Raw genomic sequence first — 17,386 nt, 5'->3', positions numbered from 1 at the left:
ATAGGTAGAGATGTAGAGATACAACAAATGAATATAACACCATAACACTTCATATTTTCCAAATCTTAATTTGGATTTAAGGAAGAAATCAATAAATATAAAATATAAGCATATATTTATTGTATACCTAAGGTATACAAATCTGTCTACATGAAGTTTACAGATTGGTAAATATCACCTGTTCAACATGTGATTATTTAGTAAAACTTTGGAACATTAAAAAAAATAAATTAGAGGCTTAAGGATTAGAAAACTTGTTCCATTTATTACTATTCCACGTTCTATCATGTAATCCAGTTATGTCAGAAATTCACCTCTCTGTCTGTTAAACTGACGACCACGGACACCTTGTCTCAATGTTGTCTGAAGTCTTACTCGTCTGAAAGGCTTTGGTTGACTACTACTTGTATCTACAAAAAACATTAAGATAAAACAAAAGCAAGGGAAAAAATGAGAAAGCATTTATAATGATACAAACTAATTACTAAAAGAATGAATAAACAAGATGCAGACTTGTCCATTTGTTTTCAATTCTTTTTTTCAAACAATGAGGAACATTTAGCAAACTAAAAAAGGGTAAATGGTTGAACAACAAAAAAAGCAGTACTTTGGGAGGCTAAGGTGGGAGGATCACGAGCTCAGGAGTTTGAGACCAGTCTGGGCAACACAGCGAGACCCTGTTTCTACAAAATTATAAAACAATTTGCTGGGCATGGTGGAACATGCCTACAGTCCCAGTTACTCAGGAGGCTGAGGCTAGAGGATCACTTGAGCCCGGGTGAGGTTGAGGCTGCAGTGAGCCATGATCAAGCTAACTGTACTCCAGCCTGGGAGACAGGTGAGATCCTGCCTCAAAAAAACCCCAAAAAACCAGGCAGACCGAGGCCCTGTCTCAAAAACAACAACAACAACAACAAAACCCAGAAGTGCTTGACTTTTTTCATTTATTCACTTATATTAATAAGTATTTACTTGTTGACTACCCATGTATCAAACATAGTACCAGGTGCTAAGAAATACAACAGAAAACAAAATATCAAGTCCCTCAGCAAACCGCCTACAATAGAACACAAATTATATCTGATTCTTCTTTGTCAGACACCCCAAATGCAATCATTAGCAAATCCTGAATGGTCAAATTTAAATATATGTCCCAAATCTGACAACTTCTCACAACCCTCTCTACCATCTCACCTAAGCCATCACTATCTTTTCCTGAATTACTGCAGTAGCCTCCAAAGTTTCTCCTTGTTTCTGTCCATTATTCATTTTCAATCTCTTCAGTACACAGCAGCCAAACTGATGAGATCATGTCATGTCATTATTCTGTGTGAAGCCCTCCAGTAGCTTCCAGTATCCATGACAGCCAAGGCAATTACAATGATCTACTCTATCTTCTCCTGCCTCTAACATATCTCCTGCTAGTCTCTGTTCTCACTCACTGTGCTTCAGCCACAGTGGCCTCCTTGTTGACCCTGAACACAAGCAGACACACTGCTGCCTTATGGACTTGGCATCTATTAGTATTTTCTTTGATCTAGTATGCTCTTCATTAAGTAACTGCACAGCTTTGATCCCTTTCTTCTTTCAGACCTTCACTTAAATCTCGCCTTCTCTTAGTGATGCTTCCTATGATGCTTCCTATGAGACTGCCTGCTGCATTGTCAAATATTTGTTGACAATGTAGCATGAGTATTGTTGACCAAATACTCAGATGGGGGAAGTCCAGTTTTACATTATCAAATAAATTTAAAGACATCGTAATTTCATATTATACTTTAAAGGGAACAACAACCATTTTTTCTCATACAAGCTCTGATAAGATACAACAAGTGCCAATTGTGTTGAGGAAAGCCAATTTTTATGGGACATCAAAATATAACTGGGGGCACAAAACCTCAGTAATCATGAATATGATAGTTATAAATTTTTTGAGCTTTACTGTGTATGAAATGGTTCTGTATTTTACTTACATTATTTTAAATCCTGATTGCAAGATTAGTTATGAGTATCCATATTGCATAACGTATAGAAATGTAAAGTTACCAGATATGAAACGGTAGATATTAGGGATGTTAGCCAATAGGTTGATGTGTCACATCAAAGCAGCTGAGAAGCAGGGGAAGAGATCTTGGGATAGCAAAGTTCTGTGATTTTAAAAAGTAATAAATAACTGAGCAGGTCTGCCCTAAAATCTGAAGGTTCCATAGCAGAGTTTAAGAATTACCACTGTAAGCAATTAAAAATTAAAATAATCAGACTGAATGACCAAGTATTGTATATCCTTAATAATAAAGGTAATTCTCTGTCTAAAAATTTGAGATAGATGAGCTAGTACACTGTATTGTTTAAGAGTGGAGTCTCTGGAGCCAGACTTCTTCAGTGTAATCGTTGCTTGTCCATTACTTATTAGCTATTTGACTTTGAGGAGATTATTCACCCTTCCTGTGCCTCAGCTTCCACATCTATAAAATGTGGATGAATATCTACCACATTGAGTTGTGAGAATCAAATAAGTAAATATAAGTAAAGGGCTCAGAATACTGCATGATACACAGTTAAGTGTTCAGTAAATGCTAACTGTTATTCTAAAAAATAACTTCTATTACAGGAATACATATCCTTTTTTCAAAATTAACTTCAAAAATTTGAAAAGCCAAACTCTGAAACTGTTTACATCAGTAAATTTCAAACAATTTTTTTAAGCAACAGAGCTCTTACCCCTTAACTCTCCACATCAAATCTCATGTAGAACCCCAATATGTAGAACAAATAAAAATGGAGCTGTTGTGGTTCAGAGTCAAGAGGCCTGGAGTGCCCTAGCACTCCTTAGCCTCCCTCCCAGTATACCCATCCACTACAACCCCTGTAGCACCTCTAAAAGACCCAAGAGCTCTACAAAACATGTTGACAATCATTAGTCTAGATGAAACATGAGTGAGCTATTCTTTTGGGATAGATCCACCATGTCCATATTTCTTATTATCGATGCCAGAATTCTTAGAATAATGATTTCAATATAAATCAAGTTCCCTTTAATAATAAAATTTCTCTTTTACATAAAGCATTTTAAAATAAAGGAAAAAATGATTATTAATTTGTTACTAATAAAGCAGTGTTTTCACAAACAAGTTTGATGTATAAAAGCTGTATTGCGGTCAAGGGCAGGGACTCACCTACAGATGAGCTAGAAGGAGGATCCTGGCTAGTGGAGGGGAGATCTGACTCATCAGATGCTTGAACCGGCTCTTCTTCCTGCTGGCTATCAATTTCTAGGCCTGCTTCTGAACTAATACTAAGGAAAAGAAAAATTAATTAAAAAATACAAAACTGATCCTACAGTCTATCCTAAATTATATCCACTCTTTTAAATCAATTTTATCACTTAAGTAATCCAGAGCTCCCTTAAACAAAAAATTACAGACTGAGTTGCCAACCATATATATTTTTCAAAGGAGCGGGGGGAAGAGAGCTCAAGTTGTTTTTTCCTCACTCCTTTTCTCACTATGACATGTTCCAATTTTAGTTTATGATTTTCCTCTTCTTATGTTTCCTTTTTCCTTTTGAGACAAGGATGTTCACATTCTTGACACTCATAAGAAATATATGGTCCAGATTTTGATAAATCTCAAAACAACATTTTAGGAAAGCACAGTACTAAAAAGTTCACAATAGTCACACTATTAAATAGTATGCCAGTAACTAAACCATGGGCTCTAGCCCAGATGAGATAGGCTATGTAAAATTGGGTATGTAAAATTCCTAGCTCAGTGGCTACATTCATCTTTCTCTCTTCCATTCAAGACACAAATGAGGGAGACAGTACAAGAATAACATGAATCTGCTCCAGTTTAAGTCATTTGAAAACTTCAGTATAAAATGACTACAAAAATTAGCCAGGTGTGGTGTCGGGCGCCTGTAATCCCAGCTACTTGGGAGGCTGAGGCAGAGGACTGCTTGAACCTGGGAGGTGAAGGCTGCAGTGAGCCGAGATCACGCCACTGGCACTCCAGCCTGGGTGACAGAGCGAGACTCTGTCTCAAAAAAAAAAAAAAAAGAAAAAGAAAACGGCTTAGCTGATTGTTTCTTGGCTAAAGGAAAACAAATGTAAAAGTCTGCTGAGACTAAAGCAAGCAAAAACAACAAAATAAACTTTTACCCTTCAGATTCTGCCTCCACAAATACTTCATCTCCATCATCACCTGTTGCTGTTTCATTTGTTGTAGATAAAGTGCCAGTGGATGTAGTCACCATTGGAACAGATTGAGAGGCATGTTCCGAAGCATCAGAGGTGGTGCTCTCAGTAAATACAGTCACTTTAAAAAGAAAAGACAAGAAAAAGAACTTTTAAACTTTGTGGTTTATCAAATTCTTAGCCAGAATATATTTCATAGGTTTTCATTTTACCAATAAAACAGAACCTATTATCTGCCTTTGATCCCTACCTGGGGCTGCTACTTGTAGTGGAGTAGTGGGAACACTTCGGCCACCTGACTCTTCTTCATGAGCTAGGAACAGGGGTGTTTCGTACATTCCTAAACCTAAAGACAATTCTGAATATTATTGACTGAAAAAAACATAAAATTGTCAACAAGCCAGGGATCTGAAAGAAAAATATTAATTATTGGAGATACACAACTTTACTAAAGACCACAATTTAATTATTCCATCAAGCAAAAATCCATCTCTCAAACTGTTATTTTTTATTTTATTTTAGAGACAGGGTCTCATTCTGTCACTCAAGTTAGAGTGCAGTGACACCACCATAGCTCACTGTAGCCTGAAACTCCTGGGCTCAAGTGATCCTCTCACCTCAGCCTCCCAAGGAGCTAGGGCTACCAACACAGGCCCAGTTAATTATTTTTCATTTTTGTAGAGACAGGGGTTAGTCTTGTTATGTTGTCAAGGCTGTACCTGAACTCCTGACCTCAAGTGATCCTCCTGCCTTGGCCTCCCAAAGTTCTGGGATTACAAATGTGAGCCACTGCACCTGGCCTCAAAATTTTAAATACAATTTAAAGACATCCTTTAAACTTTCTAACACTAAAGTGCCCTTAAAAAATTAGCTAAAATGCTGTTAAGACTTTCATACAAGCTAATTTTATTGAGTATACAACTACGGATGTTACTTTGTAATTAACAAAAGTAATTACCAAGGTTACAAAGTTTAGTAAGTGTTGGCATTCCAATTTAAGCCTAGATCTGATGCCCAAGTCTAGGAAATTGTATTAACATACAGTCACAAAATCAAATAACATTTTAAATTTATAAAGTCAACTTACAATTTCATGTAAGAGGCCTTTAGTGTTAGAACTAATATCCTAAACAAGCAGATGTTACATTATATGACTTTTATGAGGGCTAAAGATTGAGCTTATTATAACAGTAGTATGCATTCTCTGTTCATTTACCAAGTGCCAGACAGCTTCCCAGAAATAAAGAGGGTAATAAGGATTCCAACTGAGGATTAAAAGGTAATCAATTCCACAAATTGCATAATTCACATGTGGAAAACTAATTCTACTACTTAATGTGGTGGACCATTTTATTCCACATATTTTGATCTTTTATTTTTTGTTTTTCCAAGTCATGTTAATACAAAAAATATACCTAGCCTTAGACATTTAATTAGGAATGTTACAAGCGTCAAACTGTAAACAGAAAACATGCCGGATTCCTTCCAGCAACTTTAAAATGGCTAGTAGTACCCATATTTATTGGTTCAACACATATTCCTGAATACTTAAACTACATGTATGACATTACACCAGGAGCCAGAAGAAATACTAATGTAAAAGCTAATCCTTATGCTCAAAGAAATTAGAACTTTGTCAGAAAGGTAAGATGTAAGGCAGTGCTTAATAAGTATATTACAGCATTTAAAAAAGTAAATTAGCAAACAATATCAATTTTTAAAATATTTATATTCGCTCTTTTATCCCCCTTAAATCACATCACAATAGTTTATTACCAAATACATACAAATCCAGGAGATCTAAAGGTTTAACTATTTACCTCCTTGAGAAGCAAGCTGGCCAAGATCAGAGTGACTAGAACTTGTTTGTGGCATATCTTCAGGTGGCCCAAACCGGAATCTAGGGACACCAGCAACCTGTGGTGAACTAAATGGACAAAAACTAATTTAAGATGAAATTTAAAGTTAACTTATTTAAAACACAATGGTGAAAATAATATAGGAAGGAGGAAGAATGAACACCAACAAACTGGGAAGGAAACAGATCGAAAATAAAGTCTATTTATTTTAAAGGGTTTCTTACTTATAAAAATCCTTTTATACTATCAGGTGTCAATGAATTTAGCAATAATATGAATAACCTGTGACTTACATGTAAATAATTTTCAGCTCTCCTGAACTATGCCTCACATTTCTTGAATGTCTCAGATATCCTCACATAGATATATTGAAAGCAACACAAACTCAACATGAAACATAAGAGTTAGAATGAAGTCATGAGACAAAGTTTTATCTTTAATCCTCATACCTTATGAGGGTAGACATTATTACTATAGACATTATATGACTATACCTCATTTAGTCATAGAAAAATCAAGTCACCTGTCTAGCTTATTAAGAGTTTACTAGCTAGCTCCCAAAGTTTAGGAAAATTCTAATATTAGATAGCTAAAAACTTGTTTTTTTCCTTATCCTAATACCACTATCATTTATTTTTCTGCCTATAATTCAGGACATAAAACTTAGCATTATTTAACTCTGCCTATCTTTCTTTAGCTAGTGAGCTATTAATGTCTTTAGGAAACACGGAGTTCAGGAAGTGGTGACTTCTAGAGGCGTAGGAGTAGTGACATTTGTTTGAGTGAAGATGCTGTTGATTGCTGGTACTCAGAATTCTTCATGTTTATTGGAGTGAGTCTCTCCCTGAGTGCTGACTTTCAGAAGGAGGGAGCTGAAATTGATTGGTTGGCTTGTAAAAATGTGTTAGCCAAGGTAAATTGAGGCTAACTGAGCAAGTTTAAAACTGGTTCTAACTGCCACATGTTACCACATCTATAGAACAATCAACCTTTCCCCAAGTTTGTAGAAATCTGTAAGTTCTGATCTTCGAATATATCCTGTTATGCAACTAATACCTCAGCCATAAATAAATGTGTATACTTTCACATGGAGAACCTTTCAACCCTTTAAGAGGAGTGGTATAGCACAACACTTAACACAGGTCCTACAACCAGACTAATTGGTTTGAAACTAAAAACTGCTACTTCGTTGCTGTCTGACCTCTGGCAAATTTGTTAACATGTCTGTGTTTCAGTATACTCTAAGATGACAACATTAATAATGTCTACCCTCATAAGGTATGAGGATTAAATAAACGCACGCATGAAAATGCTCAGTAAATGCTAAGTATTCTTTCCCAAGACTGAATTCAATATCATCCCCATTAAATCATCTCATATTATTTCTCCTTAGTTGTTGAAACAAATTACTTCTTCATTTGTATTAAGAAAGCCTACTGCTTATTTCTCTATTATCCTTCTACATTGTTTACATTAGTTAGTTGTTCATTTGCTTAGCTTCCACAAGAATACTATGAATTATGATCATTGTAATTACCAACACTTAACAACTATAAAGCAATTTATCATGAGTCAGGTAATATCATAAACATGTTAACACAAATTATCTGATTCACCTAATTCTTTTAACTTATGCAATAGAAATTATTCTATTGTTATTCCCACTTTTAAAATGAAGGTGCTCACGAACAGAAAACCTAAGGAACTTGCTACTACTAGTTAACAGTACAGTTGGGTTTCAAACACAGGCATTCTGACTCTAGAGGCCATGTTCTTAAACATTCTTATATTGTCTTTTACTTTAAATTCTTGGTAGAAGTAACTGTATGTCATTGACCTCTGTATAATTTTCCCCAACAATACATCCTCAACTGACCTACCACAAGTACTTATTAGTACATAGTAGAGAAGGACTCAACAAATAATGAGTTAACCAAACGATAAACAAACTAACAGAGAAAGACTAAAAGTTTGATTAGTTACAAAATGTTTCCATTTCATTAACTTACTGAATTGCTTCAGCAAATCCATCAGTACGATGTGGCACCACAAGAGTTGGAGTACTTGGAACTGTTCTGTCTTCATCATCAAAAAAATGCTGTTGCTAAAACAAAGATAGAAAAGAGTTAACAGGCAAAACACCACACATATGGACTATACAAATATCTGCTGAAAAAATGAATTACTTTTACATAATGGGTAAGTACTTACCATGCCACCTATTCCTGGAGTCAACTGAAGCCCACGTCCTACAGACTGCCTTCGGGTCATCTGAATTCTCTGCATGTCAAGAAAAAGGAATTACATTTGCTTTAAGAAATGAGGCAATGAAACAAACACCAAATATCAACAGATACAGCTTATTATGCTGCCAACAAAATAGTTAGCAGATAGGTAATTAGGACATTTTCCCAGGAAAACCTGCCAAGAAATCACTTTTAGTCAATGACAAATTTTTAACTACAGTCTCTAATATTAACCAATACAAATCATTCTATTAACCAACAGATCAATTATTAACCAATACTTAAATAAAAACAGATCTAACACCATCTTGCATGTAAAGAAATTTAATTCCTATTTCCTTAGCTGGAAGTGTTAGCAAGTATTCTTTTGGAGTTCAAACAGCAGTATTGCCTTTTAAACTGTTTTCCAGTTAAGACAATACTAAATGGATAGATTGTATGTATTTTTGCAGCCTCCATACATGATCCTTTAAGACTTGATATTCTCCCATCATGAAGTTATTTTCACTAGTGATATTTTAGTAGAATCTATATTTGACAGTGTTTACACATACTATTTTATAGGGTAAAATTTAAGCTAAATTAACAGAACCTTTGTGCTTTTCCTACTCTTTTTGCAATGCTTCTGATTAAGAGATGACCGACTCTACTACATGCTAAATATAAGGGGTCATACATACCTTCATTAAATTTAAAAGTTAAAATATGTGATTATCAACAAATGAGAAAAATATTCTTAAGTATGACAGAAATTCCTTTCTCTTTTATAAATACGTGCACTGTACAGAAAGAAACCTTCAAATCAGACAATGGTGAGCTGCTAAAATGTACTTTAATTAAAACCCAAGAAAATCTTTCTTTTCTCACTTGAGAAATAACAAACAGAATTTTATTTGCTATGACTATAACCATTTCAACGTATGCACAACTTTTAGTAATGCTTGCCTTTCTGAACATCCCTCAGAGATTAGTTTCAGTTCAAAGAATTTTATAAAAATGTGCCAAAATACCAAAAAGTTCATGGGATTGCTAATTTAAAAAATCGAGAGAGAGAGAGAGAGAGAGATACATAATGGAAAGGGAGAAAAGCCAAGATTTTTTTCAAGTTCATTTTTCATAATGACCAGTACTTTTAATACCTGAACTGGTGGTCCCAACTCCTGAGGTGGAGCATGAATGGTCAGTCTTGGGGGAAGTGGATGTGGTGGGCGTCTAGGTGACTGAGGTGCTCGAGGGGCCTGTCTTTCAGATGCTGATGATGGCTGTTGTTCTCTAGAAACCTCCTGAGAAAAGGAAGATTCTGCAGCACCTGTATTTCCTTCACCTACAGGAAAAGAGAAATTTACTTTTGAACTGCTAAATTTAAGACAAAAAAACTTGGACAATCCCTAGAAGTATAAATCTTGCCAACAGGAATGTTCACCGCACTAATATTTTCAGAAGTAAAGTAGTGAGATGTGATGACAAATGTGGGCTTTTATACCCAGAGATAATGGGATCTGTACTTATTAGCTGTGTGGCTTTGGGCATGTCCCTTAACCTCTTTGAGTCTATTTTTTGGTTGGTTAATAGAGCAAATGTAACCTCCAGGTATGGTCTTTCTAAAATGGTTTTTCTAAAGAGTTCAGATAACGAACATAAAGCCCTTAGTTCAACACATAATAAACATCTAATAAATTAAAATTAAACATTTAATAAAATAAAACTAAAATTAACATTTAATAAATTTGGGTTACATAATTTTTAATAAAGTAGGCAAGTTGCCTAAAGGTTAGACTACTAGAGAATCAGTATAACAATCAAATAGGATAAAGACAGAGGAAAAGCCTTACAAATACATTTTTATCTTTTGGTTTCCCCGAATTTTGAATTTTCACAAATGTCTCTCAAATGTCTGGGTATTCTTCTACATACACTGTAGCAATAAAAGAAGCCATCTTCTACTATGAAAAGTTGAACAGGATGCCACAGAATTTCATAGTTTAAAAGTCTGAGGTCTAGATTCAGATCCTTGCTCTAATACTTAAGCTACTTAGCTACTTAGTAAGCTATGTGTCACCTCAAGTGACTTTACTTCTGCAATTCAGATTTTTCATTGGTACCTAAACTTTATTAAGTTTACTATAAGAATTAAACAATTCAATACAAGTGTAGTTTCTTGAAATGTACTCAAATCCATCCATTAATTTTATTTGGGCCACTAGGCCTATTTTTGCTTGGCTGCAAAAATAAAAATAAAAAAATAGGAGAAGGAAGGAAGGAAGGAAGGAAGGAAGGAAGGAAGGAAGGAAGGAAGGAAGGAAGGAAGGAAGGAGGGAGGGAGGGAGGGAGGGAGGGAAGGAAGGCAGGAAGGAAGGAGGGAGGGAGGGAGGCAAGGCAGGCAGGCTGACCTAGAGCAGCAAAAATTGTTCCCTCTATATTTCAACTATGTGATAAACAAAAAATGTTTCTTAATCTACGAATTGTTTATAAAATGTAAATTGTTGTTCAAAGTATATCAATTTCTCATCTCTCTTTAAAAGTAAGAATAGTGTTACTTATTATATGGCTTAATATTCATTAATGTATTTTTTCTCTTAAAAAATTTAAAAGTTTAAATTTTTGTCTGTTCTTGCTTTAGTTAAAATGAGAATACACCTTGCCCTTTTAAATACCCAGGCCTCTACAGAAACCCAGATACAATATTTTCCCATTAGTCTAAACAGCTAAGGTTTTATTTACTATGTCAACACTAATGATTTTGGCTTCATATCAGTTGTTAGTTATCTATTATCCAGATAATCACTAATTCTTTAAAACACATTTCAAAATAAAATTATTTTCTACAACTTCCATACTCTTAAATGCCCACAACTTTTCAGTGGACCTCTAGGATTTATCCTTTCCAAGATTTAACAAAATATATGCTACATTGATCTGAAAATCTTTTATTCATTGGAAAACCAGAACATACTGCAACGCTCCAATAGTCCCAAATCTTGAAGCATGCAGCTTGATTAGACTGACCTCCTCTGGTTGTGAATTGCTGTTACAAGTAGTCCCTAATTAAAGTTTTCCTCTTAATGGCAGCATACAGCATCTACAATACTGTAAGGGTTACAAAATGTTTGCATCTTATAGCAGTCCAATGAGGCAGAAAAAGTATAATGACAGCACCTAACAGTCATAAATATAGTAGACTTTTTATGACAGCATAACAGTCACAAAGCTAGAGCAGGGGCCAATCTCTCTTACCAATTCGCTAAATAAATTTATATATTATAATTAAGTGCAATTCCAGTTTAGAAAATACCAGAGATATTCAATTCAAAAAAGACTAATAAAATCTCACCAATGTTTTGAGAATCAGCAGCTCTCTGATTACCTTCACCTCCACCCATACTTTCTTCTGTTTCTGTACCTGGATCAGTCCCATCACCACCCTAAAAACAAAACGTGATAACATAATGCGCAAATAAAATAGGTACGTTAAAAAAACCAGACAGAATAATTAACCAAACCAAACCACAACAAAACAAATAACTAACAATAACAACAAAAAACAAAACAAATGAACAAAACCCCCAAAGGTTTTAGTGAATTTCATAAGCCTTTCTATATCCTTGGAAAACATCAAGTTCAAGAAAGCTCTCAGAAAGAACTATGAATGGTCAAAATTCTAGCCAGTTACCTCAGCATCATCAGCTTCATAACCATCATTGCCATCGGCACTACCAGTTCCTTCATTACTATCTTCACCCTCGTCTCCCATCCCTGTGTCATCTTCATCATCATCATCGTCTTCCTCATCCTCTTCATAATCCTAGTAGAAAGTTCCCCAGGTATAAATAAAAGTTTAGAATATGGCCCACATGCTCTGCATATCTAGATACCACACTTAGAAATTTAAGTGACGCATTAATCAGAAGATAGGAATTGTCCTAAGAGTTGTATGGGATTAGTACAGCAGTACCAGATATCATAACTGTGATACTTACTGGAATTAGTACAATAATGATCAATTCTGAATTCTAACTGTTTGCATGAGATTGTTCAAAGATAATATAGACCTTAGGTGTCAGCAAAATGTCAAGTGGTCCACTTTATTCTAAATTTAAACAGGTGGAGCTGAAGAAAATGATAAAATTACACTATATCAGGAGCTTTAAAAAAATGTTGCTTTATTAATCTAAAATGAGAAGCTGTCAATATAAGATTTAAACCCCAAAATAAAATACACAATTTGACTTTATATACATAAAATACACTTTATATATTAAAAAATGACAAAAATGAATTATGGGGCTCCAAGAGGAAACAAAAATAATTCTTGTTTCTTCTTTTTATCTCCAGAAACCATAGCACTTACATTTAAAGCCATACAGTCACTTACAATAAGACTTAAAATTAGGTCTAATTGAGAACAAATCCTAAAACACTCATGAATCATCAAAAAACCAAAATGAAACAAAATTTTAAAAATGGGCTTTCCATCACTGGCTCTACACTACTTTTCATTATAAAATGTTGATTTCTGAACTAATTAAGATAGAAGAAAAAAACAATACAATCTACTTAAGCTGACTGGGAACCAGAATTTACAGCCAATGCATTAGTATCCCAAGGATCTGAGCACTTTCATCCAATAGTTTAAAAACATTAGATGATTTCAAATCAAATTTACCTCATGTTCTCCATCATTTTCATCATCATCCTCTTCTTCATCATCACTGTCAATTACAATGACATCATCTCCTTTCCCTTGACCATCCTGGGATGAAGTTGTTGTTTGCTGATCTGATTGAAGTGGTCCAAGATCTATTTGTAGAGACTGAGAGGTTTCTTCACTGTCTTCCATAGGTGTATAATCTCCCTGGGTAACTCCCTTTGAAAATAAAAAAGCAAGAAAAAAATTAAGAGCCCTATAAAGATACCTAAAACTATATGTGAGGCATTATTATAGGTCAAAGTAAAGAATAATGAGTACTTATGGACTAGCGGCATTTAATTTAATTTATTTTTTTGAGACAGAGTCTTGCTCTTGTCACCCCAGTTGGAGTGCAATGGCGTAACCTCACCTCACCGAAACCTCCACCCCGCTGGGTTCAATCAATTCTCCTGCCTCAGTATCCTGAGTAGCTGGGACTATGGGCACCCCCCATCACATCTGGCTAATTTTTTGTATTTTTAGTAGAGACGGGTTTTCACCATGTAGGCCAGGCTGGTCTCGAACTCCTGACTTCAAGTGATCTGCCCAACTTGGCCTCCCAAAGTGCTCGGATTATAGGTGTGAGCTACCTCAGCCAGCTGCATTTGATTTTAAAAATGGTACTTCAAATATTTTTGAAGAAAGAAGATGAACCTTTGAGTTTCCTTAATGTCTTCCTATAGAAGAATTATCATTAATCTTATTGGTTAATACTCCAAGAAGAAAAAGAGAAAAAAAATAAACAAATATTTATGCATTCAAAACTACTAGTGTGATATCGTACATCAGTGCTGTGAGACAGAAATATGTTATGTAATTTTAAATTTTTTAGTAGTCACTTTAAAAAAAGGTGAAATCAATTTTAATAATATACTTAACCAATATATCCAAAATATTATTTCAACATATAATCAATGTAAAAATTATTAACCAGATATTTCACATTTTAAAATTTCTACTAAGTCTTCAAAAATCTGATGTATATTTTATATTTATATCAATCTGGACAGCCATTTTTCAGTTGCTCAATGGCCATTGCGGATAGCGTACAATACAGCTACAGACCAAAGTCAGAAAAAAAAAAAAAATACTCATAGGTCTGCAACGTTTTAAGAGAAGGTTTTCCCAAACTAGACCTAATTTGGAAATGCACTGAATAAATAAGCTATTACCATTTTCTTTTCACAAAGAAAAGCACTGAATACATAAGTTATTATCGTTGTCTTTTTACAAAGAACTTCTTCCCTACCCAAAACTCCAATTATTCCAAGCCTTCACACCAAAATAAATATATCAGATACTAGATAATTCCTTGCTCAATCTATTTCCACAATTCTATTTTGTTAACTACTGAAATAAACTATTATTTTAACTTCATTTATAACATTTACTATCAAAAGTTAAATGTCGTTTTGGCTTAAGCACTCACTAAAATCATTTTTTCATTTAAGTCAGCAACAATATCTTTTAAACTAAGACATTCATAAAAAATTACACATGCCATAATGCAAAAAATGAGTAAGTCATGATTTAATTTAAAAAGTGCCTCAAAGTGACATGCTTATTTCAGAAAAAGCATCACTTGTAAAGAACATCTGCTTCACTGTCAGAAAATCAGAAAAATAAACTGTTACACATTCAGTAGACAATGCTAGAAGGGTAGAATAAAAATCCAAATGGTATTTTGGAGTCACAGACAATTTTGCCAATTTCAAGAAAAAGCTTTCGCAGAAGATTTCAGTATAATTTAACCAAGTCTGACAAGAAAGCAGAAATTCATATCTTATTATTTTCAAATTATTACGTTCTTCAGAAACAATGCTCTCTAAAGGATAGATGAGAAAGATATCATTTATAGTACGCTCTGAATAACTTATCTAAAATGCCTGGGTCCAGAAGTGTTTCAGATTTTGGATTTTTTTGGATTTTGGAATATTTGCATATCCATAATGAGATATCTATAAGATCCAAGCATAAACGCAAAATTCACTTATGTTTCATATATACCTTATACACATAGCCTGAAGTTAATCTGACACAGTATTTTTAATAGTTTTGTGTGTAAAATGAAGTTCTGACTGTTTTGACTGTGGCCCATCACATTAGGTCAGCTGTGGAACATTACACATGTGGCTTGCACATTGGCACCTAAAAAGTTTTGAATTTTCAAATTAGGGATGTTCAACTGGTACTACATATTCATCTGAAGATTTAGTTTAGTGTTTTCAGTCAAAGAAAGCTGGTAAAATTAGCTTACAAAATTAACGCAGCTAAGAAACTAAAATTTACTTGCGATATGGTTATTTATGGTTAGCTTGAGACAATTCCTTAATTTTACATGGATAAAATAATTATAGCATAAGATGACTCAGAAAGTTTATCCAGAGAAAAGTACTGTTTCAAGCTTAGGACAGTTGAAAACTACCTAGCCTGGGTCTGAATCTGAGTTCCAATGCTATGTGAACCTTGGTACACTACTTTATCTGGGTATCAGTTTCTGTAACTATGAGGTATAATGAAGATTAAATTAGTCAATAAATAAAAATTTCTTAGATCAACATTTGACATATAGTAATGAGTTCAGTGTTAAATATTGATATTTAATTACTATCATATATTGTGATCTGAGAGACCAAAATAGATGCCATTTTGTCAACTAAGACAAACCCTAAGGTTAAGGAAACAAAAGTTACCTGTAGGTCAAGGGTTCAGGGCCTGGCTGGCATGGCAAATTTCTAAATTCGTATGTACAATTAAAAAAAATATGCCTTTGCTAAACTCCTCTAACTGGAGCTATCGGGCAAGTTATCAGACTCCTATCTCTGATTTACAATACAGACCACTACAACTCTGTAGAGAGCACTGGCAAACAACTGCAGCAGACACCTTAAGCTAGTTTCAGCCCGCTTAAAGAGGCTGTGCACAAACTGTCTTTGTATCCTGTAGTTCACCTTTTGTTCACTCTTCAGATAAACAGCCAGATTCCAGCTCATTTTAGTGCTAAAACCCTGCCCCAAAGTGAACACAGGATGTATATTATATAGGTTTACCTATTGTGCATATGCTCAGTTCCCCTCATAAATATGTATAGTTTTTTCCCCAAATCTGCTGAATATGTATGACTCTATTGTGTAATAAGGACCCTGTGAGGCATACAACCACACCTGTCCCTGCCCTGTGTGAAGACAAAACACCTCTGGTCCATGCTGGAGACTCTCTCTTCCTCATTAGCAAAATGATGTCACTAATAAAGCTCTCCTTTCTATTAAACACTATTTAGCCACCCTGGGGGTCTTCTGGATGACAATATGAATTCTCATTTTGTGGGACAGAGGGAAGAAAGGAAAGTAATAATACCCCGAGTGCCTAATATGTGGCAGGTACTACTCTGTATTTTTTGACAAATGAGATAATGCAGGGAATTAAGGACATGCTTTACAGTCACAAAGCTCACCTCATGCTTTTTAACTTCAGGGTCTATATTCTCTCCACTAGTAAAACTGCTCTAGAGGAAACTCAATGAAAGATCAAAAAATGAAGAGGTGCATAAATGCATTTCCTCTTATGGATTACTTTAATTCTGTAAGGGAAATAATACAGGGGAGTAACAGAGAAGCAGCAAATGGGGCACTGTGAATTAACTCCAGATGCAACCAGCACTCTTGTATTCCATGTAATTAAAATAGTGAAAAATCTTGGCTCACAACTCTAAAAAATCTGGAAATCTGTGCTATATATGAACAAAAACATTTCTTTAATATAAGTTTAGAAGGCAGTACACTATACTCATAGGAGTAAAAGAAAGCAGACTCTGCAATGATTAATTTAATTTCATTAAATGTAATAAGAACAAGTAAAAAATAAAAAGACCAAATAATGTTTCAATCTGTCAAAGCTAATTTCATTCATGAAAAGCAACAGTTTGCTACTTTAGGTACGTTTTTACTTACTTCTCCAATGGAATCTTGAGAATCCTGGTTGTATACCTGAGTCTCCACCTCTCCATCAGTACTTTCTTCTGCCATAACTTCTTCCTGTATCATAATACACTAATATATTAACCACATCATTGTAGTAGATGAAGGGTTACCTGTTTTTGTTAGTTCTCTTATTTGAAAAAACCCTTCAAATCTTTAATTTTATGAAACTATAGAAAAATAAAAAAAATTTTATTTAAAAATTATAATCACATTCTTCCTCAGTACACACAAAGTGCAGTTTTTGAACATTAATACATGCTAATACAATTAATTTAGTAGCCTTAATGTTTGATTTGAAACCTGCTTCATTACAATTTAATCTTAACAACAAAAAGGAATATAATTTTGGTTAATCTTAGAAAAAGACAGCAGGTAACAGTTTATGCCCATGATATTTAAAAGCTGAGATGAAATTCAAT

At 34.4% G+C, this 17,386-nt stretch overlaps 1 protein-coding gene across 1 annotated transcript in view; it reads right to left on the bottom strand.

Moving 5' to 3' along the window:
* Positions 1–17,386, bottom strand: part of TPR (translocated promoter region, nuclear basket protein) — a 65,521-nt gene that overhangs the window by 498 nt on the left and 47,637 nt on the right. Inside the window, exons 40-51 of the mRNA XM_007989156.3 lie at positions 16,938–17,021; positions 12,964–13,164; positions 11,971–12,102; positions 11,632–11,722; positions 9,440–9,624; positions 8,266–8,334; positions 8,064–8,158; positions 6,016–6,122; positions 4,446–4,541; positions 4,160–4,316; positions 3,177–3,295; positions 315–410 (exon numbers count right to left, since the gene is read on the bottom strand). Of these exons, the coding sequence (XP_007987347.1) occupies positions 315–410; positions 3,177–3,295; positions 4,160–4,316; positions 4,446–4,541; positions 6,016–6,122; positions 8,064–8,158; positions 8,266–8,334; positions 9,440–9,624; positions 11,632–11,722; positions 11,971–12,102; positions 12,964–13,164; positions 16,938–17,021 (1,432 nt within the window). The remainder of the gene's footprint in view (positions 1–314; positions 411–3,176; positions 3,296–4,159; positions 4,317–4,445; positions 4,542–6,015; positions 6,123–8,063; positions 8,159–8,265; positions 8,335–9,439; positions 9,625–11,631; positions 11,723–11,970; positions 12,103–12,963; positions 13,165–16,937; positions 17,022–17,386) is intronic.

The sequence above is a fragment of the Chlorocebus sabaeus genome, chromosome 25, assembly GCF_047675955.1.
Source record: "Chlorocebus sabaeus isolate Y175 chromosome 25, mChlSab1.0.hap1, whole genome shotgun sequence".
In the NCBI taxonomy this organism is placed as follows: domain Eukaryota; kingdom Metazoa; phylum Chordata; class Mammalia; order Primates; family Cercopithecidae; genus Chlorocebus; species Chlorocebus sabaeus.
This window is presented reverse-complemented; position numbering and strand designations above follow the sequence as displayed.